Source organism: Chaetodon auriga, chromosome 23 (assembly GCF_051107435.1).
Source record: "Chaetodon auriga isolate fChaAug3 chromosome 23, fChaAug3.hap1, whole genome shotgun sequence".
NCBI classification, from domain to species: Eukaryota; Metazoa; Chordata; class Actinopteri; order Chaetodontiformes; family Chaetodontidae; genus Chaetodon; species Chaetodon auriga.
Window position 1 is genome coordinate 17,270,998 of NC_135096.1, and position 23,463 is coordinate 17,294,460.

Here is a 23,463-nt window from a genome sequence, read left to right on the forward strand (position 1 = left end):
TTATCTGTTTTTGTCTTTTTCATTTTCAGCGAGGCCGCTCCGGTGCACCTGCAGATGTGCATGTTTTGTTTTTGTATTTATTGGACTGAGTATTGATCTGAAGACAACGTTGGGGCGTTGAGAGTGTTCACTTTGGGATCCCTGCAGTGGTGAGCTGAGAGTTTCTGGGCGTTTCTCGCAAATGAGCGTCCTGAGAGTCTGTTAGGGAAAGCAAATGGAATGTAAAACTTCTGAGAAATTGAGAAAATGTGAAGGGGACAAAAGAACTATGGGGCCTCACAGCTGCTGAAAAATGATCCAAAACCCAACAGCCTCATAGCATCACGAAATATCTGCCTCTTGCTGCTTGTTCTCCAGGTTATGGGATAGAATATAAATGAGAATAAGACACATACTACAAAAACAGACCAAACCTGCAGCCGTATCTGCTTACATGGTCATTATCAGACCTCCAGGTGGAGGCTGTGCATATGTAAAAACGCAGCCTCAGGTATGCAGATGTGCTCTGTGAGCTGTCACCTGAGAAAATGCAGCCCTGCAGACAGCAGTGCTGTCATCGCGACAGCTGCTCCTTCGTCCTCCTCTGCCTCCGCTAACGCGCTCCTGTCAGACTCCTGTCATGCCTCACCTGCCCACTAGCTGCTGTCGCTGATCACCTGATGGTCACCTGACTGCTCAGCTGCTGCTCATCACCTCATTAGTCCCTGTGTATACATAATGGACCAATTACCTGTTGTTGTTTGTCAGGTGTTGCTGCAGCTTCCTGTCTAATTTCCTGTGAGTGTTCTGACTACCTTCTGTCTCTGATGGTTTGCTGCCTGCCTCTGGGTTTGTTTCTTGTGTTGACTGGAAACCTGTTGCTAATTATCGGTCTCACTTCCTTCTGTTGAATCCAATTTTATCCAAAAGTTTTGATTTCAATGAAGAATTGTCCGAATCTAGAGAATAAATGTTAGTATTTACTTTTGAGTTTTCTGTTCAAAATAGTTTGAAAAGCTTTTTTTTTCACATTTCTGTTGGCTTTCTAGTATTTTAGGACACTGAATGGTAACTTCTTGACAGTCAAATACTGGGGAAAAGTCAGGATGTTAGCCATGTTAGCATAAATAGACGCATGTAGCAAACTAAGCTAACCTAGCCAGATATTTTAAGAAGCTTTAAGGTTTTCAGACCTCAGACAAGAAGAAGTCATTTATATTTCTTCAGTTTATTCACTTAAAGGACAGAAGAGTCAGAATTTGAGTAATGAATCATCTTGACGAGAGAGGCTACAGCCATGCTAGCACATCTGTGAGGCTGCATTCAGGCAAAGCTAGTTCAGCTGTCAGCATGCTAACACGCTCACAGTGACAGTGCTAACATGTCAGTGTTTAGCTGCTCTGTTTACCATGTCCACCGTCTTAGTTTACTGTGCTAACATTTACCAGTTAGTTGTACTATCACACAACACAGCCAAAAAGGGCAGAAGTGGAAAGTGTCCCATTATTCCAAATGTGTTTGGTGTTGGTTGGCAGTGTGTTGTGTTGGTTAGCACCACTGCTAGCTTAGCGTCATGCTACTTATTGAGTTTACATTAGCTGCTTTTGCGGCTGTTTTTTTGTAAACAAGTGAAACCATAAATGTGGAAAACTCATTTCGTAGCTGTCAGAAATTCCCAGTACCTGACTGGAAATGTTTTTTTTTTCAAGTGCAGCTGTCAGGACAAATAGAGACTGGCAGTGACATCCCTAAGCTAAAGTACTGTATTTGCTGTGTGTGTACCCTCGCTGACCTTCATGTGATACAGCTGTAATGAACACACTGAGAGGTACCATCACAGCAGTCAGTACTCATTTATATCTGCAGACCTGACTGTTTTGACTGCAAATCATATTATTAGATGCCATCAAGCATGTTTGGTTTTAACGAATTGGCAATTCTGGCACTGTGCCTCGGCCGCATGTGGCGCGAGTGACTGACGATGTGTGAACTCTCCACCGCAGGGATCCGCCAGCAGGCCCGCAGACCTGCAGAGCAGCGACGGCACCACGCCAGCCTGTGCCGGGCTCCCACCACAGCCCCATCCAAAACACTTAATCAAAAGGGACACTCTCCTCACTTAGTCCCCCATGAGAAGGAGGCTGTTGGCCCGTGCTGTGCACCTTGGCAGCTCGACAGAGAATAGCCCAGATTGGTCTACTATCCACTACACGTTGGACATTGGAGCCGAGGCCTCCGATACAATGTGGATTTTCGAGCAGGTAATTTGATGGTGATGTGTCGTGCCGTGGTTGAATCAGCCTCCCTGTCTTTACCATAAGCACTGACGGATGTTTAGCATCTCCTTGTAACAGGGCCTGCACGTCACTTACCGCACAAGTTGATTCGAGCTGTCACGAGGAAAATTACTGTAATTTCACTCGTCAAGCTTCACTGTGGCATGTACCCCAATATTAAGGTCACCTTTTTCCGGCTGCACTGATTCATTTTGACACAGTCGTGCAATTTCACTGCCAAACCGCGTCCATGCTTTCTTTTTACATTCAAGGTTGCCTTCCTCTTTACGTTGCCTCTTGGTTGCTGCTCCTGACATTCATGCCTAATTTAATAGCTTTGGAAAACGTTGGAGTAATTGGTTGTAAATCCCCGCCTTCTGTCAAATTGCTGTGTTTTTTGTTCTCCTGCTGTGCAGAAACCAATTTTACACTTTTCCTGCAGATTATGGTGCAATGGAGAGTCAAACCGGAGGATAAGGGTTTGACTCTCATTGCACCGGTCCAATCAAACCTGCACTGATAACGCTGTTATGTGCAGCTCTTTTTTGGGGAGTACCCTGAATTTTACATCACTAACGTTATAAGTGAACTATCACTGTTGAGCTTCATGCAAAGATGCATTTAATGTACAATATTTCTTTTGTGTTTTATGACAGTACTGGTGGAAGTAAACCTTCAGCATTTCCAGAAAAGTTTAAAAACTAGTTATTTTGTAGGACCATTACTTGATTTATTTGCACTATTTTTAAATATATATGATTTCAGTTGTTACTTTCACAGAAATCATACATTATAACAAACGAGTGTGCACTGAGGCCGTGCTTTTCTCTGGTAGTATGTGTGCAGTGTGTTGGCTGGTGGCCCCTGATTGGTTGACACTGCTCGCCAAAAATTATGTTTTCAGGGTGGAAAATTTTACCCCTAAGAGATGCTGCCATACTGGGCGATGTGGCTTTAGGGTGGATTATGGAAGTGAAAACGAGACTGGGTGGGTTGACAGAATTTTGGCCTGGTTTGTCACATTTTTTTTGTTTTTAGTATTATTTTCTCTGGTTAATAATGAGGTTTTTGAGCCAACCTGGCCAGTTCTGAAGCCTCCTTTTTCTGTCTTTCAGATTTTGGTGATTTACATCCCAGATGTCATCCTCGGGAGGTTTCTCCACGCTGAAAGGTGCACTGTGCTTCCTGTTTTCTGTGCATGCACATGCACGAGACCAAAATACACAGAGCCACCTACGGGGTCGCCCCATGTCATGGGAAAGTTATGCTTCTCTTAGCCAATCACATCGCTGCATTCAGTTCAACAAAGAAGTCACGTTGTCTGGATGATGCAGAGGGTTAATATTAACGATTGTAGTAGCTAATAGTTCGATGAAGCAGCTAATTTAATCACTCATCAACCTCTAAGTCTTGATTCTTCTGGATATGACGTCATTAACGGCCACATCAGCTCTTGAAATGTGACACAGCAGCATAAAACATGAGCCACTTTTTTATTTTTTTATTTATTTTTTTTAGTTGGAAAGGTGGCTGTGACACTCGGGATTAATGGGCTCCAGTAATAAATAAACAGGCAGAATGCTGAGTTATAACCAGTCTGATGTGCGTAGAGGTGTGTGGGGTTATTTTCTGCAGACGTGATTTAATGAAGGTAAACACAGTGGACGGCGGTGCGTTATGGTGCTTTTCTGCAGGTGTGCTGCGATTAAGAAGCTTTCCCTGCAGCACAAACTGTAACAAACAGCTCATTTAAAGATAAATGCGACTGGTTTACTGACACTTTCTTCTTGAACCACATTGTTTTTTGATCCGCTTGCTGGGGAGGTATTCACATTTTCAGCACTCGTGTTATTTCTCCACATTTGCTGCAAATATGTCGTTTGCAGTCGTTGATAAAAATCAGCAGATTGGCAGCAGATCGACGCTGCGCAAGAAACAAACCTTTTTTTCCAGCAAAATACCAAAATCTCTCTTTGCACCGCCTCATTTGAATGAAGTCCCACCTGTTCGCACTGTGACCTGGGAAAACTCTCTGAGCCCTGCTGTGCTTATTCTCTATATTGGATTTTCTCCAGCATAATTAGTCTGGATTGGTGGCCCTGACACATTTTAAAGTAAGATACACAACATTTAAAAACATCTTAATGCTCTACTTCTTTAATGAGAGATGAATTCAAAGAGATTCGCTGCACGCATTCACTGAGCAGAAGTTCCACTGGCTGATCCAGGAGGAGGGTTTAATGCTGACGGGCCCAAGGACGAAATGAATGCACTGCATTAGATTTGAAGAGCTAAATGAGGGGAAAAACAGGAAAATAATCAGATTTAGAATAAAGGAACAAGACATAAAGGGCAAGAATCGTCAAAACCTTGCTGGTAAACATCTTTCAATTAACATTCCTCCTTCATTCCTGAGAAAACATTTCAAACAAGTTTCTCATGCCGAGTGATTTGAAGTGTTCAAAGTGAAAGCCTGAAGTGAAATGTGATTATTGACGCGCGTGAACTTGAGTGGTGATCAAGGCAAAGGAGGAAAAAACACACATTATATTGAGGATTTGACAGCCACCGAGGCTTTCATAGTTTTTATCTCCCTGCCTTTGTTAACATGTACTCTACCTCTCCAACAACGCGCGCATCTACCAAAGCAGTCATTTTCTACTGCGTCAAGAAGTTTAATTAGGTCAGTGTCTTCTGTGGGTGTGTGCGAGCGCTGTTTTTCTCTTTGAACTTAATTGTGTCAAAGCGCTGTCTCATCTTAAAAAGCCCAACCTGTGACTGCGGCGTGACGCCTTCTGCTGGAAAAAGAAAAAAAAACAAAAAAAAAACAGGATGTGTGCATGTTTGTTTACACGTTAACTTTGTACAGCCTCTCTTTCTTATTCTGAAATTCACCAACCTCCTTCAGCCTTCACCTACTGTGAGCACGCGCATCGTTCAGAGCTGTAAATCCACCAAAGGCGTCATTTCGTTAGTGTGGGAGACTGTGATATCAAAGCAGCAGAGGACAAGACATCCGGAGTTTTAGTCTCCAGTGTGGGTCAAAGACAGTGAGTCCTACATTTCCCATGATGCAACTTAATACTTATTAGTGTGCGGTGAATGCCCTGCACCCATCCAAAAAATAAAAATACTCTCCATTTTGCACAATAACTTAAAGAAACCTTCCACTTTTTGGGAATAAGATGTATGCTAAATATGAAGCTAGAGCTAGCAGGTGGCTAGCTTAGCTTAGCATGAATACTGTAAGTACTTGGCTCTATCCAGTGGTTTGTCTTATATGTTGAATCTGCACAAACACTAAATATTAAAGCCTCAGTTTGTGGTTTTTACAGGTTTGATTAAATGAATGTTAGCTAAGTGCTGTTGTAGTTGTGATGGATGAAGCTGTTTTAGCTCAGCAGGTGAAGCTGTTGGTATACTGTTCAGTCACTGTGTTACAGCGAAGCAGGTGACCTACATTAGCATGAAAATAGCAGTTTCTCTCCGTTTTGACTTCTTTATTAGAAAATGATGCAGACACAAGCATGTCGGTTCATTCTGGTGGGGTTCAGACTGATTATGGAAGTTAATGGTCCATCCAGCTGGTGTGCGTCTGTGCCAGGTTAACCATGCCTTTGAGCTGAGTCAGGGACTGTCTGGGCCACGTGCCCAATAACTCTGGCAGTCAACAGTTCACTATTTTACAGCCAATTTACAGCAACATTGCTTAGGACTGCATGCCGCATGAATTCAGTCATCACACATTCCAGGCACACGTACACTGGAAACTGTCCCAGTCTTCAGCCTTGTTTGTGCTTCAGTTTTTCCAAATTGCATCAGTGCCAGCTACCTGGCAGCTGGGCCTCTTTGTTGTATTAGCCACAGAAATGGAATAATTAATGTCTGGCCAAAGCTGCCATGTGTGCTCACTCCAATGGGTCATGATTAAATTCATGTCACAACATTTGCAGGTACTCAAAGCCTATAGCGAGGACAGATTGAAAAAAAGAAAAAATCGTGCAGCGCTCTTCGGGTGAGGTGTGAATTGAAATAAGTCATTATCTACAGAAAACACCTTCCCAAGAGGCAGCAAGGAGAGGCTTCAAAAGGATTCTTTATTTTCACAATCCAGACACATTGCAGAAATAGGAGAGCAGCGTGCAGGGAGAATCTCTGGGAGGCCGGTTATGGCAAGCTGCTTAGGTAACTGCATTAGACAACCAAACATCAAAGCCTTAAATATTCAAGGGGCCCTGAGATGGTGAGAAATGTACAAATGGATTATTCCTCCTTGAGTAAACACACATAGAATACAAGCACGTGGCAGAGGGAGGAAAGCCGTTTGCAAGGGAGCTTCTGGAAATCGGTTGAAGATGGAGGAGAATGGTGAAATGTGATGAGAGCGAAAAGGAGAATGGTTCGTTTGCAGGACGGGACGCGGCGTTAGCGCACATCGAGCAGCCCCTCTCGCCAGCTCTCACCAGTAAAACCAATTCAGCTACCCACAATATCCAGCTGTCACCAGTGACAGTATTAATATTGTGATGCTTCTGTTGTGCTCTCCTCCCACACTGGGTGCCATTTCCAAGGAAACTGTTCAACAAGGTGTCTGAGGCTGTGATGAAGCATAAAACCTGCAGCCTACAGGAACGAGTCACCGTATCACAGACGAAAAATGAGCCGCTGCGAGTTCTCCGGATGTATGGGTAGGATGTCTGGTGATGAATAGCTAACCTTGTTTCCTAAACTCTGCTCCTGTGCAGCAGCTTCATCACTATGCAGCTCTATCTTCATACATCTAACTGGCTCGCCTGATTTATCGGAGGGTACGGCAGACCCTGCATCGAACGCTGCGCGGCTTTTCGAGTACAAATGCCTACATAGACCGCGTGAGGGTTCGTAAGATGGATGAATGGAGCACACTTGAATTGCAAAATATTCAGATTTACGTGGATTAATTTGTTTAAGAGATATTTTGATAGTATCCCTGTGAAGGAGAACCTCTGAATCCAGTGGCAACATGCACACGTTTGCTTTAATTGGAGCCCAGAAATGATGATTGATCAGTTCAATCTCAGCGTCCACGCCGGAGGACTGACCTTTCTTTACCTGCTAAATATTCATGCTGTCTTGTTGTGGAGATCCCTTCAGGATAAAGCCTCATCAATAAGAGATATTTAGTCTGGTATTAATGGAGAGAATTAATTCAGGGGACAGAGTCTTAGACGATGGCTGTTCAGATGTGTATTGCGACCATCTGGTTGAAATTCAGAATCCCAGAAAGCGCCGTTGTGTCGCCCACTCATGAAGCTCAGCGTGTCCTATCCTGTGACCGACTATTTAAAATGCACCGTGCATGTGTGGATTTCTTCTAAGGATAACAGCAGCCCTAATGTACAATCTAAGAAGATTGTTCTGTAAGCCTTAAAAGATCATATCTGATAGAAAAGAGATGAAACCATTTCAGACAAAGCTTAACGTGAGCCCCAGAACCGGTGCAGGAGGTGCGAGACCAGAGGCCGGGTTATTCTCTTATCTTTGTGGCCAAAGCTCTGAGGCAAAGCACCCCTCCTGGCATTTAAAACACATGTCTGCGATAACATCATTGGTTCTTTTCTCCCTCCCTCTGGCCTCCAGAGAGAATCTCTGAGCATCTCTAAATGTCACGTTAAGTGCTTCTCTTGTCCCACACTGACACAAAAAGGAGGTGCTCTCTGAATACAAAGGAGGCCCATCCTGGACGGCTGCCATAGCTCAGAGGGAGCGACGGTTATCTCCTCTCCTCTTCGCTGCTCGCTCCCTCATTTGTTCAAACTGTCAGAAGTAACATTTAGTCTCTAATAGGGCTGCCCAAAGAAAGGCTTCCACTCGTGCTCCTAACTAAATTTGAGTGCTTCTGCATTCATAAAGCACAAGTCACGGCTGCTGTGAAGGTTGATATTAACATTATAGTCAGTTTAAGTCAGATTAGAACTCCCTGCAGTACAGGTATACTTAAAAACAGCAGGAGCACAAGCAGTGCACTAATTGTCCTGTAACTTAATGCTAAGAAGAGATTGTAATTTGATCCTCTCTGTTAGCAATCAGGAGAGCAACGGTGTAGTAATTATAGTTAAACACTAATGTCATAACAAGGTGCTATTTTAGCTGCCTGGAGCTGTGCCGGAGAGAGTGTGAGACAGAAATGAGACTCTTTCATGTTGGTTTCCTGTTAATAGCCGTTTCTGCAGAGCTGCTTTTATCGTCACAGGCGAAGTGCACCTATAATCAGCAATTAAAACATGTGACTTCAGCCGCGAAGCTGCTTCTCTGGAGGCTCACTCCAAAATGTCACGCAGTAGTTCAACATTTTGGGCTCAGAGATGAGAGATGAGGAGATTGACACCACCCCCACGTCTAAGTAGCTATAGCCAGGAGATGATTAGCTTAGCTTAGCATAGAGACTGGTAGCAAGTGGAAACAGGTAGCCTGGCTTTGTCCAGAGGTTAGAAAATCAGCCTGCTGGCACCTGCAAAGCGAGTATCAGAAATGTAATTTCTCCACCTGCTGTCTTTATGTAAGCTAAGCTAGCTGGTTGCTGGCTGTAGCTTCATAGTTAGCATTTGAAATAAACCCCATTTACACCTGGTATTAAAATGATGTGTATCCAGAGACAGCATCTGGATAATGAACAATCCGACCTTGGCTTTCGTGTTTCCACCTGCTGTTTTTAATGCTCATCGAGGTCGGATCTCTGTAATTTCAGCTCCAGATTGCCTTAAAAAATGATGAATTTTTGTAAGCTAAGCTACGATTTTTAACCATTTGTCCCCTCCTGTAAATTCAGCCCATGTAATACATTAAGTTATTAGTTTCTTTGCGTGCAAAGTGTCAGTTTGCCTCGGCCTGATTTCATTTTTCATGCAGTTCTGTTGAATGGCTTTTGGCACAGAGTAGGTGTATAACCACTAATTGGAGTTTCTCTCTTTCACTTGCTCCCTAACGCCCCGTTTGCACCTGGCAGTAAACTCCAATCTGTATCCAGACAAATTATCAGGATAAAGAAAAACACGTGTCAGTGCATCGTGGTCAGATCAGCCGGACCACATCTGGAGGTGCTCTGGCTCACGTTGTGTTCAGATCTTAGGGAGGCGTAAAGCCAATCTTAGCGACTCCCTTACGAGATTTGGCAGCTTTTAAGGCTCCATTGACGTCTTAACTTTTCCAAGCAGTCATTCGATGATGCTGCAGACGCACGTCGGGTTTTCTCCTGACTTCCACCAAAGTCCGAGTTAAGTTTTATACCCATGAGCACATTCATCATGCATTACTCCCTCCATCTTTTCCATCTCCATTACCTGCGTTTCCTCCAAAGGATCCGCTTCTGCTGCTGTGGCCAGTTTGCCCTATGGAGCGCCGGCCTCCTCGCTCAGTGGGAGGACAAGAAAGAATCAGTGCAAACCTCGTCATTTGTCTGCTATATATAATTCTTTAGTGCTGGTTCCTCTTCTGACCTGAGAAACATTCATAGGGGACAATGAAAGGAAAAGGTGGGATGCTTCTCTCGTTCTCCCCTCCCCACCACGGCGCTCTTTCATCTCTCCTTCCCACAAGGCTGATTCACCACTTGTGACCCCTGCAGCTGCCTCGTTGAAAATAGACAACAAAGTGTCTGAGATGAAAACCGGTGGGCAGTTGTAGGCTAGATTGCTGCTCAGCTTTAAGTTGGTCGGGCAGTGGCGAGCGCTCCGGCTGTGCTGACACTTCCATTTGTCTGGATTAGAGTCGTGTAAAAGGGAGCGGGCCGCCGCCGCCGCCGTGCACCCACATCTGTGAGCGTGAACAAACACAAGCCTGTCAGGCCTCTTCTGTATGGACGATGTAAAACGGCTGAATTAAAACAAGGCAGTGAAAAGAAATCCTCGTCGGCCCGTGCGTCCAGATTAAATGAAAACATTCGTTAAACATTCGGCGGCTATTTGGCTTTTTCATTGCGGCCTGAGAGTGGCGTTTAGTTGAAATCCCGTCATCTCACATTCGCCCCGTCAGGCAATTCCTGTTAGCTACCTTGCAGACGCCTGTTAGCATTAGCTTAGCCTCCTCTACGAAACCTCTATCTTGGTGTCCGGTACCCACTTCTTATAATACACCCACGGCAATGAGCTCTGCCCATGACTGCACCATTGTGGCGTTTACAATGTGTTTCCATCCCAGAAAAGGAGTTCCCCTGCAGCTCCTCGTGAAAGCTCTTATTTGGTGCTTCATATTTCGTGCTGGACAACACTCAGATGCAGTACACCTCTTCACTGCACTTTCCGTGGTCTGGTTCCATTTTAATGTGGAAAATTCAAGTCATTCAGCGATAAGAGGCACAATAATTGTCCTTTCAAGCAAACGTTTTTAATTGGATTATCACACGCGTTTGATTTGTTATCGTTTGGGCGTTTTAAACCTTCTCCTCGGTGGACGTTTTACTGTGCTCCGTCCTCACAGGCTGCAGCTCCGCTAACTGCCCCCAAAAGATAAAAGCGGCTGCATTTGAATGCGTCTCTCCTTGATTTATAAACTGTCGCATCAAAGGTCTCTTTCACCTTCTCATCCTCCGATTCCTCCAGATAACTGAGAGCAGGAATACAGTAAAGCTAACTGTACGTGGCATTTCACTATGCAGAGTGGTCTGGATCCATCTCGTCCTCTGCAGGGGAAGATAAGAACCTCCTTCATGAATAAAGATGTTTCGGCATCCTCTCCCCTCCGTGTTCAATATGTACTTGTTACAGCGGCCATTATTTATAGTCCCGCTAAGGCCCAGAGTGGTGAGAGTGGGTCTCGTGGGGGATTGGGAAGTGGAGCCACCGCTACCTATAGTGGGAAAGATATACCACCTCACCCCCGCTGAGAACTTCGAGCAGGAAATGAACTCATAAATCAAGCAGTAAATTGAGTGTAGGGCTGTGCTTACTCATCTCAAGAGGTCCGCTCCTCTTCCTCCACACACCCCTACTCCTTTTTACTGCATGACTAATGCGGCCGGCGCAACTTCCCTGCCCGCGTGTGTGTCTCTCGCTCTGCTAAACTCTTATCAAACAGTGTGGATTTTACTTTCCAGTAAACATCATAACTCCGGCCTGCAGAGGAGAAGACTACAGGGGGGGACAAATGCGAGTCTGGCTGGGATTTGGAGTCCAGAGACCAGCACGTCGGCATCTTGTCCTACAGCTGAACTTCAGCGCCTCATTGTGATGCCACTGGTGAGAGCTGCCTGTCTTTACCAGGACACAGCCTGCGAGGAGAGTCTCCCCTGCCCGCCTCAGGCTACGCTGACAGTCACAGGGCCTGTCCGGAGGAATTAAAATCTCTATTTATCAGGACTCGACTGAAGCTGTCTGGGGACTGGCCGGGGAAATGGCACGCAGTCGGCCTCCTCCAGCAGTGGGACTCTGATGGAGAGTTCAGCGGGATGGGATGTGCCCATGCAGGTTGTTTCTTGACAGCATGTGTGATGTTAAAAAACAGTCCCGTCCCAGCTTCACGCCATGTTCCACTTTGTTGACGTGCCGTGGCAGCATCTGCATCGCCCTGAATGTGAATCACTCTTTAAGCTTACAGGACCATTTTTTAAAGGCCGATCCTTGAATACAAACGTGCGTGTGCAGGCGTGTGTGGATCCACCCTGCTGAGCGCCGCTGCCCATTAAAGCAGGGACTGTGTCGCCTCCTGCAGCTGCTCTCCATCACAGCAGCGGAGGGCAGCATCTCGCCTGACAGAGAGGGAGGAAACGCCATCGCTCACCCAGCAGAAAGCCACCGCGCCCGCAGAGCTGAGATCAGATCTCTACTGACCTCCGATGGTGAAATGATGCACATGTTAAGGGGACGGAAGCACCGCCGCACAGCTGGGATGTTGAAAGGTCGGTTCACCAAAACCACAAAGAACAACGGTGACCAAATGTGTCTTTGTGTAATTGGGCTGACCTTTAACCTCTCGCGCTACAAAAGCTCTGAACAGGACCCGTAGATGCTGTAAAGTACTGTACTTAAATACAATTAAATACATATTGTACTTTTTACTCCACTACATTATTGAGGTAACCCGAATGCATAACAACTGCTTCTGCTCTGATACATCTGTACTTTAACTTGCAGAAGACTTTGGATTCATGACTTTGACTTGTAATGGACTTTTTTTTATATAAATGTAGGATTGCTGTTTCTTAAGTAAAGGGTCTGAATACTTTTTCCACCATTACCAGTTTCCCAGCAGCAGCAGGTTAATGGGGCCCCTCATGTGAAAAGAGGTTGAGTCAATGGTCATTTCCACCAGCAGGGGGAGCCCTGACACAAGGACAGCGTAGCACCGATGTTACGTCGCAAACTTTTCGACATCTTCACTTGCATCATTGCAGCTTTGTTGATGCTTCTTTCAATACGTCATCTTCTTGGTTGTTTTCTACGTTTAACCCATTTTTTATGCGGCTTCCGGCAAGTGAAGAGGGGGCCGCCTTCAACCTCGACTCCCTCATCTGTCTCCGGTGTCCCCTCTTCAAAGCCCAGCGCTCTGCTTCTCCCTTCCCCCCTCTCACGGAGAGCTGCGTCAATTCGCCACAATGTCACCGGAAATGAGGAGCTGTGCCCTCAATGTAAAGGTTTGACAGGACTCTGCCATGGAAAAGCCACGCATCAATGCCACGGATTTAAATTCTTTTTCCTGTAGATGTTCTTCCTGTTTTACTGATGAAGTTACCCTCAGAGCATTTTCATAACTTTATATTGGTTTTATACAAATACAATAAAACTGTACCCTAATGGACTTTGTCCAACAGTTGATTCAAATAAGAGATACATTGATATGTTGTGCATAAATAATAATATATTGTATCATGGCAAAGTATGAAAAATAAATCAAGAGGGTATTAGGGGAGAAATGAAGGAAAACCCAAGGTACATAAATTTTCCAAATCAAATCTATGACATTAGTAGTTTTCTCATGAGAATTTTGGCAATAGTACTTTCTATGGCAGTGGGACATTATGGCATTTACTATTTAATTTGACCTTTTTATGCCACTGTTTGCTCTTTATAATGCTTGCTGACTGTTGACTGAAATTCTCCGGTTTGGGATCAATGAGATCTTATCTTTCAGATCCAAATTAAGATTATATGAAAAGTTTTTGTCATTCATGAATTATTTTTAAGAGCCCATGTGTTAACAGAATGTATGTCCAGATTTAACCACCTTTTCCAGAAGTTTGCGTCTCAAATTTCCACTCAACTATTCGTCACGGTTTTAATTTGAAGGTCGTCACCGGAAGTTCCGACTCAACTGTCGTTAGCTTGTGGCACTTTTTTTTTTTTTTTCCTGAGCTGGGATTTAGGAATGTGGAGACCAGCGGCTGCGTCACCCTCAAATCTCCTGGGGTCCCGTCGTCAGAAAACTCCTCTAAAGCTCATGAATTATTAACATAAAGCGCCCGGTAAGTTGTTTTAAAGTCGTTCTGAGACACAAAACTCAACATTTAAAAGCCACAGATGTTGGGGATGTGTAAAACTTTGACGTTGTTTAAAGTTTTTCCCGGCACGCTGACTGAAACGCGTCCGTTAGCTCGGTTAGCCTCGCAGGAGGTTTGAATTCCGCGAGCCGTTACAAGCTAGCTGTGGAGAAAAGCTCCACGGTGGGAACTCCTCGTCCAACTGTTGCTCAGACAAGCTCCAGCATGTGTGTCTCTGTTTAGGTTGAGGTCAAGCACCGGGGTGAAAAGCCTGCCCCGACATGAAATGAGTGTTTGGGAAACGTGATGCCGAGAGATTAGCGGCTGTTAGCACGCAGGCTGCTACCGACGCGCTGGTTTACAGGTGAGCGGCGACGCCTGTGTTTGGGTTTATTACACGCTGGTTTCCATCCACAGAAAGCCTAACTGTGTCTGTCTCGCAGGACACAGCCGGTCCTCCTCACTGTCGGGAAACATCTGCTGATAGCCTGCACTGTTTTGGTAACATTGGTCTCCGGGGACGCTGGTCTCTGTCTCCATGGTAACGCGGCGGACGCCCAGCCTCGTTGTCGCGTTGAGCTGCCTGCAGAGGGGGCGGGACCGGAGAGGAGCGGCGGCTGCTCCTGCTCTTTCTCCTCGAGAAGGCAGAGCCGGTCGAAGATGGTAAGGAGCGCGCGGCTGCGTCAGGACGGCGGCAGCGTTAGAGGTAGATGGAGAGCGAGCCTGCAGCGGAGGAGCGTGAGCTCCGCAGCTCCACAGAGCAGATGCTGCTGGCTGCCTCTCTCCTCTCACCCCCTCTCTCCGTGATTGTGTGCTGCTCTCATGAATTGTTTAGGTTTGCTGCTTTAAATGAGGATTTAAAATCTCTCTCTGGTCTTTGTTTCAGCCGTTTCATGAGGGAGTCTACTACCCGTACTCCAGTGACACCCAGGGGACCCACTCATCAGCCGGGATCCCGTCCCTGCTCAATTCCCCGCTCAGCCAGCACTCTGCACCCGCACCGGGCATGACTCCATCCAGCGGCGCCGCTGCCGTGCTTCCTTTTAAGTTCCGCCCGCGCAGAGAGAGCGTGGACTGGCGGCGAATCAACGCCGTGGACATTGAGCTGGTGGTGAGCCAGCTGGACGTGGACGCTCTTCAGGAGCACATCAGCACGGTGACCTTCTGCAGCTTGGACGGGGAGCGATGTCAGCGGTGCCAGAGCCCCGTGGACCCGGCCCTGGTCAAGCTCCTGCAGCTGGCCCAGCTCACCGTGGAGTGGCTCCTCCACTGCCAGGAATTTCTCACCGTCAACCTGCGTGCGGCGGAAGAGCGGCTGGCGGCCGCCGGCAGGGAGCGCGAGCAGCTGCTGGCCTGGCAGAAGAAGCAGGAGGAGAAGGTGAAGGGGCTGACCGCCGAGCTCAAGCAGAGGAAGAAGGTTATCCGCACTCAGCAGTCCCTGCTCACGCCTCGCATCATCAGCGGCCAGAAGGTACCGCTGACACGCTAAACGCTCACCCTCTGGGGGGTATCGCTTACCATTTGTATTTCGCATATGTATGGCAAGCAGACAGCTACCCCCACCCCCTTCACTCCTCCTCCTCCTCCTCCTCAGGGCCCCCACTCTGTCATTGTTCCCAAGATCTATTCACAGCTCCGGCTTTGTGCATTTCACATGGAGGGGAAAAGGGAAGTAGTTGAAGGCTTTAATCAGACTGAATTCCGGCTCTGCTTGCCGCTCGAGGCTGCCTGGCTCTGTTGTTTTGGTTTGGTTTTAATGAGCAAGAGAAGGATTTAAAGCTGCAGACAGATGGCGTCATTCGGTGGCTATTAGTTTTTTAGTAATCCACTTAAAAAAAGGGTGAAGAGCAGTATCGAGATGACTGCCTTCCACCTCCCCCACCCTCATGTACACACGTCCTTGTGGAGCATTTTGTCCATGTTACTGTCTTTGAGGACGTTTGTGTGTGTTACATTCTGCCGGTTCGTCCGGTGGATCCGCCTGCCTGTGAATACAATCTCTTTCAGGATATTTATAGCTCAAATCAGAAATCCGCCTCTTCAGGTGCAGGGCTGCGGCTGACCTGGCCGAGCAGCTGCCAAGGCAACAGATATAGTGTGTCATGACAGCGTGTGGTTGCTAGGTGTGCGCTCGAAGCTCGGCTAACGGAGGCGGCTCAATAATTGATAGAGAGGCCGTGTGTTTGTGTCCCTGGAGGACCTTTGGCATTTGTTGCGGGGCGTAACTAACGTCCACATTTCACTCAAACCTTCATGTAAATGCATCACTTCAGGCCTCCTCGGTGCAGCGGCTCACCTCTCCGTGTCGTGTGTGAGGCGATATCAGCAGCAGCAGGTTCAACATTGAGCGGAGTCACACGCACAACAAGTTAAACGTAGCGTGCGGCGAGTTTATGTCGAGTAAAGCCGGCGTCTGCTGTAGTTCAGTGTTAGAGAGCTGGAGCGCGGTGACGCCTGCCGCAGGGAGCAAATCAGCATCATTCAGGCCGTCTGTCTGCTGGGAAACACGCCTGAGCTCAGCGGATGCTCCTGTGTGGAGTCTTTATGACACCTCTGTCACTCACTGGACACAAAACATTTCTGTCTCCTCAGACGGGAAGACGTGCTGCTTGTCTTTGTCTACATATGGTGAATTGTATTGGATATACTTCAAAAGCAATTTGAAGATCTCACCTTGTGCTTGAAGACCACATCGTGGAAAACGTATTAATGTTTGTCTCCTGTTTCCTTCTTTCAGTGTTCACAGTGCGATAAATCCTTCCTCAACTCCTCCTTTCTCCACAATCACATGCAGCGCCGCCACCCCGACCAGTACGAGATCCGTAAGTCAGAAAAGCTTTGGGAGCAGTTTCTGTAAGAGGCCGAGAGAAAGATGAGCTGAAGTTAAAGGAGTCTCGTTTTGATTCCTTCCAGAGCTGCATTCGGACAATGAGAAGAAATCTCAGATCGATGGCCTCAAGTTGGAGATCAGCCGTCTGAAGGAGCAGATTGTTCAGCAGCAACAGGACCTGCAAGCCAAAGCTGCTCAGGTAGGAAGACCAGACCAGAGGCCTGAAGCATGTAATTCAGCTGATTGATTAGCTGATCAGCTGGAGGGCTGTTTTGAGTTTTAGCCATTCAAATGTGAGATTTGATGGTTTTTTGAGAGGGTGCTCTTCATGCCGGTCCTCTGTGGTTTTATAGTGACTGAGGTCTTTTCATTTCCGCTGTGATTCCAGGAAAAAGAGCAGCAGTCCGTCCACAAAGACCTGCTGAGAGAAATGGACCGTTTCAAGGCTGAGGAGATGGCGCGCATGGACAGAAAGATAGAGGACAGCAGGGACGGCATGCGCAGGGAGATGGAATTCCTCTACACCCGAAATATTCAGGCTCTCAACGTACGAGCGTTTACTCGCGTTACTTTAATTTGGTCTTCAGGATTTCTTTTACTCACACCTTTTCTTACTGTTTCACAGGAAGCAAATCAGAATCAGACAGCCAGGCAGGAGAAATCAGCCAGCCCTGTCCACTCGCAGCCAGAGAGAGACCTGGACAACTACAGAGAGATGCACATTCAAGCCATCCAAAAGCTGGAGCACCAAATGAAGAAGCAGGTCAGTGTGGAGCCGAGACACTGTTGGTTAAAACGGACGTGAATCGAGTTTTTCTGAGTACCAAAATCTTTTCCTCCAGGATAAAAAGTGGGAATCCAGGCTGCAGGACTTAAAGGCCCAACACGAGTCTGAAAAGAATCAGGTATTTTCTCATGATTTGTCATAACTATCATGCCATTAAAGCAGCTTTTGTTAGAAATCAGCCAGCTGGAAAATGCAAACCTCTTCCTGCCGTCTTCCAGTTGCTGGACGAGCTGAGCAGGATGCAGTCGTCTGTGTCCGACCACCAGGAGCGCAGCCAGAGGCTGCAGCAGGAGATGGGGAGGAGGCTGCAGGAGAAGGAGCAGACCATCAAGGCTCAGCGGGAGCAGGTTAGCACTGATTCACTCCCACACAGCCGTCACATCACCGCCCAGTGAGATTATGTCAAGAGAGGAAGTGAGGCGGGGGTCAGCCCTTGTTCAGGACATCCTGTATGAGCTGCACGGGCTCAGATTGTGATTATTGAGACACGGTGATACTGTACACTCGGGCTCACGGCTGAAAACAGTCTGCTGCTCGACAGGCACCTCGCATAAGATCCACCTCTGGTTGATCTCCACGTTTCAAATGTATTGTTGTTATAAGTTTGTCATTTTTCCACCTACAGATAAGGAATATTTCCTCAAACCCACCCACCAAAGTCGTGGAAGTGCCAGGTATTGATTCAGCTACGTTTTCATCCGCTGTGTTTCTCTGAAGGACATCGTGTGTGTGATCCTGATGCCTTCGTCATGTTGTGTTTTTCAGTCATCGTCAGCGCACCAGCTCCGGACCCGAAACCAAAGAGAGTCGTACTCGGTAAGTTGGCAGAAGCCGGCGGTCATGAGAAAACTGAATCTGAAACAGAGAGGCTGAGCATGTGCTTCTGTGCATGAGGGATTTACATAATGGTGTTTGAGATAGTGAACTCTTAATAGTGCTGTCACCACGTTAGTTCACCCCCCCTCCAGTTTTAACACATTTTATCTGACTTCCGATGAACTTTGACCTCATGTGCTGTCCAAGTAGAGGAGCCAGTCTGTGCTCTTAAGCTGGATCCTATACAGGAGCTGTCAGAAGAGGAGAAAGGTAAAACAGCCCACAGAACCAACAGAGCCGGCCGACTGCACGCTGTCTGCATGGATGCATCAGTGTGCTGTGGGCAGTGTGTCAGGACTGAGACCATGTCAGTCCGCAGTGACAGGCATGCTCTTAGCTCCAGCTCATGGTGTGTGATGATCTGTGACGCATGCCGTGTCAGCTTTGCACATCATTACATCCATCCATATTGTCGCCTTGTTTGTGGCAAATAAACTTGTAGACATTCTCCTCTTCTGCCTGCCCCACTGCAGCCACATCCCTGTGCCCGGCTGAGCCTTTGGCATGGAGCTTGCTGTGAAAGTTGACCAACGCATGCTCATTTTTTGTCTCCTCTTTGATCCATAAGCAGCTGATTAAGTGAGATTTTGTGTCCCAGACTCGAGCAGCCTCTCTGAGAGGAGGCCGGTGGAGAAGAAGCCCGAGCCTGCAGCAGAGAAGAAGCAGAGGGCGACCCCCAGCACTCTGAAAAGGAACAGCAACATCAAGAAAGACATGCGGCCGGACATCGAGCAGGCTGTTATTATGAAGCTGGAGAGCCTGGGAGTCAAGCCTGTGAGAGAAAACGCCCTCCAGTGCTCTTTTACTTGACATTTACTGGAACTGTTGCTCATAATTTCCTGTGCATCTTCTCAGGATCAGAGTGGTCTGAAGAGCAGAGAGCTCTCTTCCATGCTGGCCAAGGTGCATTCAAAGCGGGAGAGCTTCGCCAAGGGGATGCCGGAGTACTGGCGCCAGCGGGAGGAGATAGCCAGCAGCGTGGAGCAGAAGCTGGGCAGCCAGAGGAGGGGCAGCGACCCTGCTCCTGACTCACAGGCCAGATCCAGACAGTCGGTTCAAGGTGAGTCACCGAAGAGTCTCTTAGCACATGAGATCATCTTTCTGAGAGTCACCACGCTGTCCGGCTTTGTCCTCAGCCAGCTCGTTGTCGGTCTCAGCTGCATTAGCAGCTTGTCTTTGGTTTTGACTGCGTGTGCATCCGACACATCAGTCTAATCTGTGAGAGCCTGTTTGTCGCCGCTTAAGCTGATTTAAGATGTGACTCGCTGTCAGTGAGTTGATGTTTACCTGTGTCCTTCAGTGTTGCAGATCCGGCCTCGATCCAGCAGCCTGCCCTCCAGAGCGACCCAGGTCATGTCTGGACCTGCAGTCAAACAGCCCAAGACCCCCCAGCCGGCGCCAAGGACCAAGACCGCTGTCCAACCCAAGACATCCACACCCAGCACCAAGACCGCTCTGAGAAGCTTCACACCCAAGTAAAGAAAACACACTGTGTATGACGTGAAGTGCTTTATTTGGCAGCAACCTGAAGTGTTACACCTGCCACATGTCACTCCTTCAAACTGTGGTCAAGGTGGGATGTTTAGAGAGATGCATGCTCGGTGTTGTGCTGTGCAGTGAAACACATGCTGACTGATGAGTGACAAACTTTCTCTGGTTCTTGAGGACCCCTCCGTTCAGTTCGGACGAGGAATCTGAAGAAGAGGACACAGATATGGAGGAAGAACAGCCCCCAAAACAGCAGAGGGGCAAATCACCACAGTCCAGACCGAACCAGGCGACCCCAGTCCAGATCAGAGCGAGCAAAGCCAGTCCAGTCCAGGCTAGGCAGGCACCAGCCAGGCACTTATTCTCCTCCAGCCCTCAGCAGGCCAGGCCGTCAGCGGGCGGTGTGATCAAGACTTCGGTCACAAAGATGGAGAGCGATGAGGAGGAGGACGATGAGTGGTCTGAGGTCAGCGAGCTGCAGGAGATCGACCCAAGACAACTCCAGAGTCGCAAAGACCAGAACGGCAACGTGGATAAGAGAAGCTTTGGCAAAGGTAAGCGAGCCCTAATGAAGTCTTACGTTTGGTTTTCAGCTCGTTCATGGTCAGCTGGAGCTTCCCTCAATGCATGTGAAGTGTTAGAGTTACATCCTCAAGCAGCTAGAATCTGCCTTTTTCTATAAAATCAAATGAATGAACTGCTGGTTTCTTTTAGAGAACAGAATCAATGACCTGGCCAGAAAAATGGAGAAGCAGTTTGCAGGGAGGGCGGTGAAGAAACCAGCAGGGGGCGTCAGCGTCTTTCCAGAGAGGAAGGACGAGGTCCAGGAACTCACGGTGAGACTCGCTCCGTGCTGGGACTCAGTGCACAGCTGAGGCGTACAGTATCATGAGCTGGTAAAAATCAGTGTTTGTGTGTGCTGACAGTACACAGATCTAGAGGAGAGCAGCGATTGGATGGTGTCCTCCTTAGAGGACAGACAGGAAACGTCTAAACCAGCTCAGGGCTCTGGACCAATGAGGAAGAGCCTGGACTCCCCCAGCACCAGCGTCTGGGGAACCTCCACAGGAAAGGGTCCCAAATCAGGTCAGTTATTTTGGGATGTTTTGCAGAAAAACTACGACGATCGATCCGCTGTGTTTTCCACTCGTCTAACGAAGCCGTCTGCGCTCGGCAGGTCTGACTGAAGCTGGAACAGGAAGCACCCTGAAGAGCAGCCTGTGCTCCCTCAGTGACATCAGCGACTCCGAGGACATTAGCAATAAACACAGCAAACGCTACAGCTGATCAGGTGACGTAGCTCCACGCCAAGCACAGACACAACGACCTCAGTCCGCGTCAGATAGCCATATTTTATACCTGTCCTCTGTGGAAGCGATAATGCCGAGATCAATACTCGGGATTGTTTTTTAATCAATAAATATGTTAGAGATGAATTAGATTGCAGCAGTCTCACCTTACGCCTCGTGCCAAATCTCTGCTTGCCTTAGACCTCTTCAGTGTTTTATCACTTTGTGTTTTGTATGTTCAATGAAATATAACCACAGTCCAGATGCGACACTGTGTGTAGCTTGTGTAAGAGTTTGTACGTCACCTTTTATTATGTGTCAATGGAGCAGTGAGATGTGTGATTTTTGTATAGAAAATATTTATACAAGCAATAAAAGATTCCTCGGTGGAAAAGCAAACACAATAACCAAAGAACTGATTTATTACAAGTCTGTCACGTTATCGTTTTCACCACACGTCCCAGCTTTGACTTTGGCTAACGATGGATTGGCTCTTGTGCACAGGGTTGGTGGGCTTTATTTAATTTGAACCTTTTGTCAGATTTGTAAACAAATACCAAGTCGTACCACGCGCCATTACGCTGTCAGTCTCTTACACTGAACCTTTCAGCCTGTGTGAACAGAATAAAGCGTGCAGGGCGACAGAGGGTCAGCCGACGGTCAACGCTGCCTGACGAAAGACAGAAAACAGCTGTGAATACAAACTGTTTACAGGAAACAACTCAGACGTATCGCAGGATCTGGAAAGATGAGATGAGGAGCACAGAGCTCTTAACAAGGAGCCGCTAAGCATCTCTTCCTCAGAGCAAAGGTATTTGCTAACATGATGATGAGCTTCAGAGCTGCTGGTCGTCTGGTTTAGTTCGCCTGTGGCAGTGGAAGCTTCCAGTCTGTATGCTAAGCTAAGCTAACCAAATGCTGCTTGGTCCTCATATTGAACATAGAGACATGAAAGTTGCTTTGAACGTCTCATCTCCAGAGTCTTTAAAGTCACTTTCTCAGCTCAGAGCGGCCTCTGGCTCAGACGAAGCTGTCCCTGCTGAACGTGGGACCGGTCCTCGTGGTCGCTCTGGTTGCGCGGCTCTTCCTGCCCTCGTAGAACAGCGGCGGCACCAGAGTCACCCTGGACGACGAGGCCGGCAGCATGTAGGTCCGTCTGGTGCGGGCGGTGGCGTAAGTGGCCGGTCTCCGTGGCCCTTTTGGAGAGCTGCTGACATAGTTGGACATCGATGGTGAAGTTTTTTTGACAAAATACAGATCATAATTGTTGATGATGAAGCCTGGTGAAGTGAAATAAATAAGAGGTGTTCTATTGACCTTGATGGCAGGCCTTCTTTTCCAGAGAAGTAAGTCAGCACCGTCCCTCCGGAGAGGAGAAGGATGGAGCCTCCCCAGCCAATGAACACTGCAGCTCCAAGCTCAAATCTGAACAGCAGGTGTGGAGGTATAGCAAGAGCAGCTTTATATCCGTACTCTGAAATGTCACTTACAGGGACCGTGTCATAGTAGTAATACTGCTTTAAAAATACTCACTTCTGTGCTCTGAAATTAGGATCCAAGAATTCTGTTATGACTTTGTTGGCCCACCACGAGTAGGTGATCATACCACAGAATCCTGACAGGAAACACACCTTTAAACACCCACAGAGCGTAAGATTCACACAAGGTCATTTCTCTCACAAGGTTCATACCTGAAACCAGGTAGGTTATCCCGCCTGCAAAGGTCACCCTGGCGTTGGCGACCTCTGATCCGCCTATCTTAGTGCATTTCATCCCTACGAGCGTGAGGACGCCTCCGAAGAAGCCGGTGATGACGGCGCAGACGGCGAGCGCTCTGCAGGCGTGCAGGAACGCTGAAAGGAAACAGGTGAAAAGCTCAGAGGCTGTTTTTACAGACATGAACACAGTGAGTGTTACAGCACACAAGGGACAGAGTGAAAATTATTAGAGGGTGAGGGTCAGAACGGGGGAGGTTTAGTATTTTTCAGAGTGCCTCACCCGGCAGGGCCAGCATGGACGGGTAATCCTTGCAGTCGGACACCCCCGTGGTGTCTGAGATGCAGTCCTTCCACAGGTTGGAGTAGTAGTTGGAGGTGGTCAGCACGATGCTGCCCACCTCGGAGAAGGTCCAGTACTCCGTGGGAAGAGTGGAACACACCAGGATCCAGCCGCACAGGCAGGACACGAAGCAGCCGATCTCCATGTACATCACCACCGTCCTGTACTTCATGGTGCGTCTCAGGTCTGTTGGACACACAGAGCGAGTTCGAACTCCTCTTCCTCTCCCTGAGTGAAGGTGGACTGAGCTTTGCCTCTGCCTCTAGTGTTTGGCTTCTATCCCATCTTATCTTTTAGATGGTTCTGCCCAGTAAGCATCCTTCATGTTCCCAGCACGCAGATGATGTAGTGAACCCTTATGCTTTGTTTTGCTTCCTCATTAAATTCTGTTCAAATACTCTTCACTGACCACACAAAAACTCAAAACCACA

At 47.6% G+C, this 23,463-nt stretch overlaps 2 protein-coding genes across 5 annotated transcripts; one reads left to right on the plus strand and one right to left on the minus strand.

The window, feature by feature from the left end:
• The first annotated feature begins 13,626 nt into the window (after nt 1-13,626).
• Nucleotides 13,627-22,404, plus strand: dzip1 (DAZ interacting zinc finger protein 1). 4 transcript variants are annotated; one of them, XM_076723162.1, is made up of 19 exons: nt 13,627-14,068; nt 14,148-14,410; nt 14,591-15,175; nt 16,442-16,526; nt 16,618-16,733; nt 16,923-17,081; nt 17,160-17,297; nt 17,377-17,439; nt 17,540-17,668; nt 17,947-17,995; nt 18,087-18,137; nt 18,345-18,407; nt 18,796-18,971; nt 19,053-19,257; nt 19,498-19,672; nt 19,863-20,239; nt 20,400-20,521; nt 20,612-20,771; nt 20,863-22,404. In XM_076723162.1, exons 3-19 carry the CDS (start codon nt 14,711-14,713, stop codon nt 20,970-20,972), a joined length of 2,643 nt encoding a protein of 880 aa, XP_076579277.1. In that variant the 5' UTR covers nt 13,627-14,068; nt 14,148-14,410; nt 14,591-14,710; the 3' UTR covers nt 20,973-22,404. The 4 variants fall into 4 exon arrangements, with proteins under 4 accessions (XP_076579277.1, XP_076579275.1, XP_076579276.1 ...); XM_076723160.1 differs by having other exon boundaries at nt 14,148-14,367; nt 18,348-18,407; XM_076723163.1 differs by having other exon boundaries at nt 13,628-14,068; nt 18,348-18,407.
• On the minus strand, nt 21,995-23,258 carry cldn10d (claudin 10d). The gene is made up of 5 exons (XM_076723165.1): nt 22,973-23,258; nt 22,666-22,827; nt 22,508-22,589; nt 22,292-22,399; nt 21,995-22,181 (listed from the first exon to the last, which is right to left on the minus strand). The coding sequence occupies exons 1-5, from the start codon at nt 23,202-23,204 to the stop codon at nt 21,995-21,997; spliced, it is 771 nt and encodes a 256-aa protein (XP_076579280.1). The 5' UTR covers nt 23,205-23,258.
• Nucleotides 23,259-23,463: the final 205 nt, after the last annotated feature.

Excerpts from the sequence above, each read along its gene's own strand:
- dzip1 (XM_076723160.1), top strand. Across the intron at positions 15,176-16,441 it reads GCATCATCAGCGGCCAGAAG|TGTTCACAGTGCGATAAATC; the intron begins GTACCGCTGACA and ends TCCTTCTTTCAG. Across the intron at positions 20,522-20,611 it reads ACGAGGTCCAGGAACTCACG|TACACAGATCTAGAGGAGAG; the intron begins GTGAGACTCGCT and ends GTGTGCTGACAG.
- cldn10d (XM_076723165.1), bottom strand. The coding sequence starts at position 23,204 with ATGAAGTACAGGACGGTGGTGATGTACATGGAGATCGGCTGCTTCGTG. Across the intron at positions 22,400-22,507 it reads CCTAATTTCAGAGCACAGAA|ATTTGAGCTTGGAGCTGCAG; the intron begins GTGAGTATTTTT and ends CCTGCTGTTCAG. Across the intron at positions 22,182-22,291 it reads AAAGAAGGCCTGCCATCAAG|CTCTCCAAAAGGGCCACGGA; the intron begins GTCAATAGAACA and ends CTATGTCAGCAG.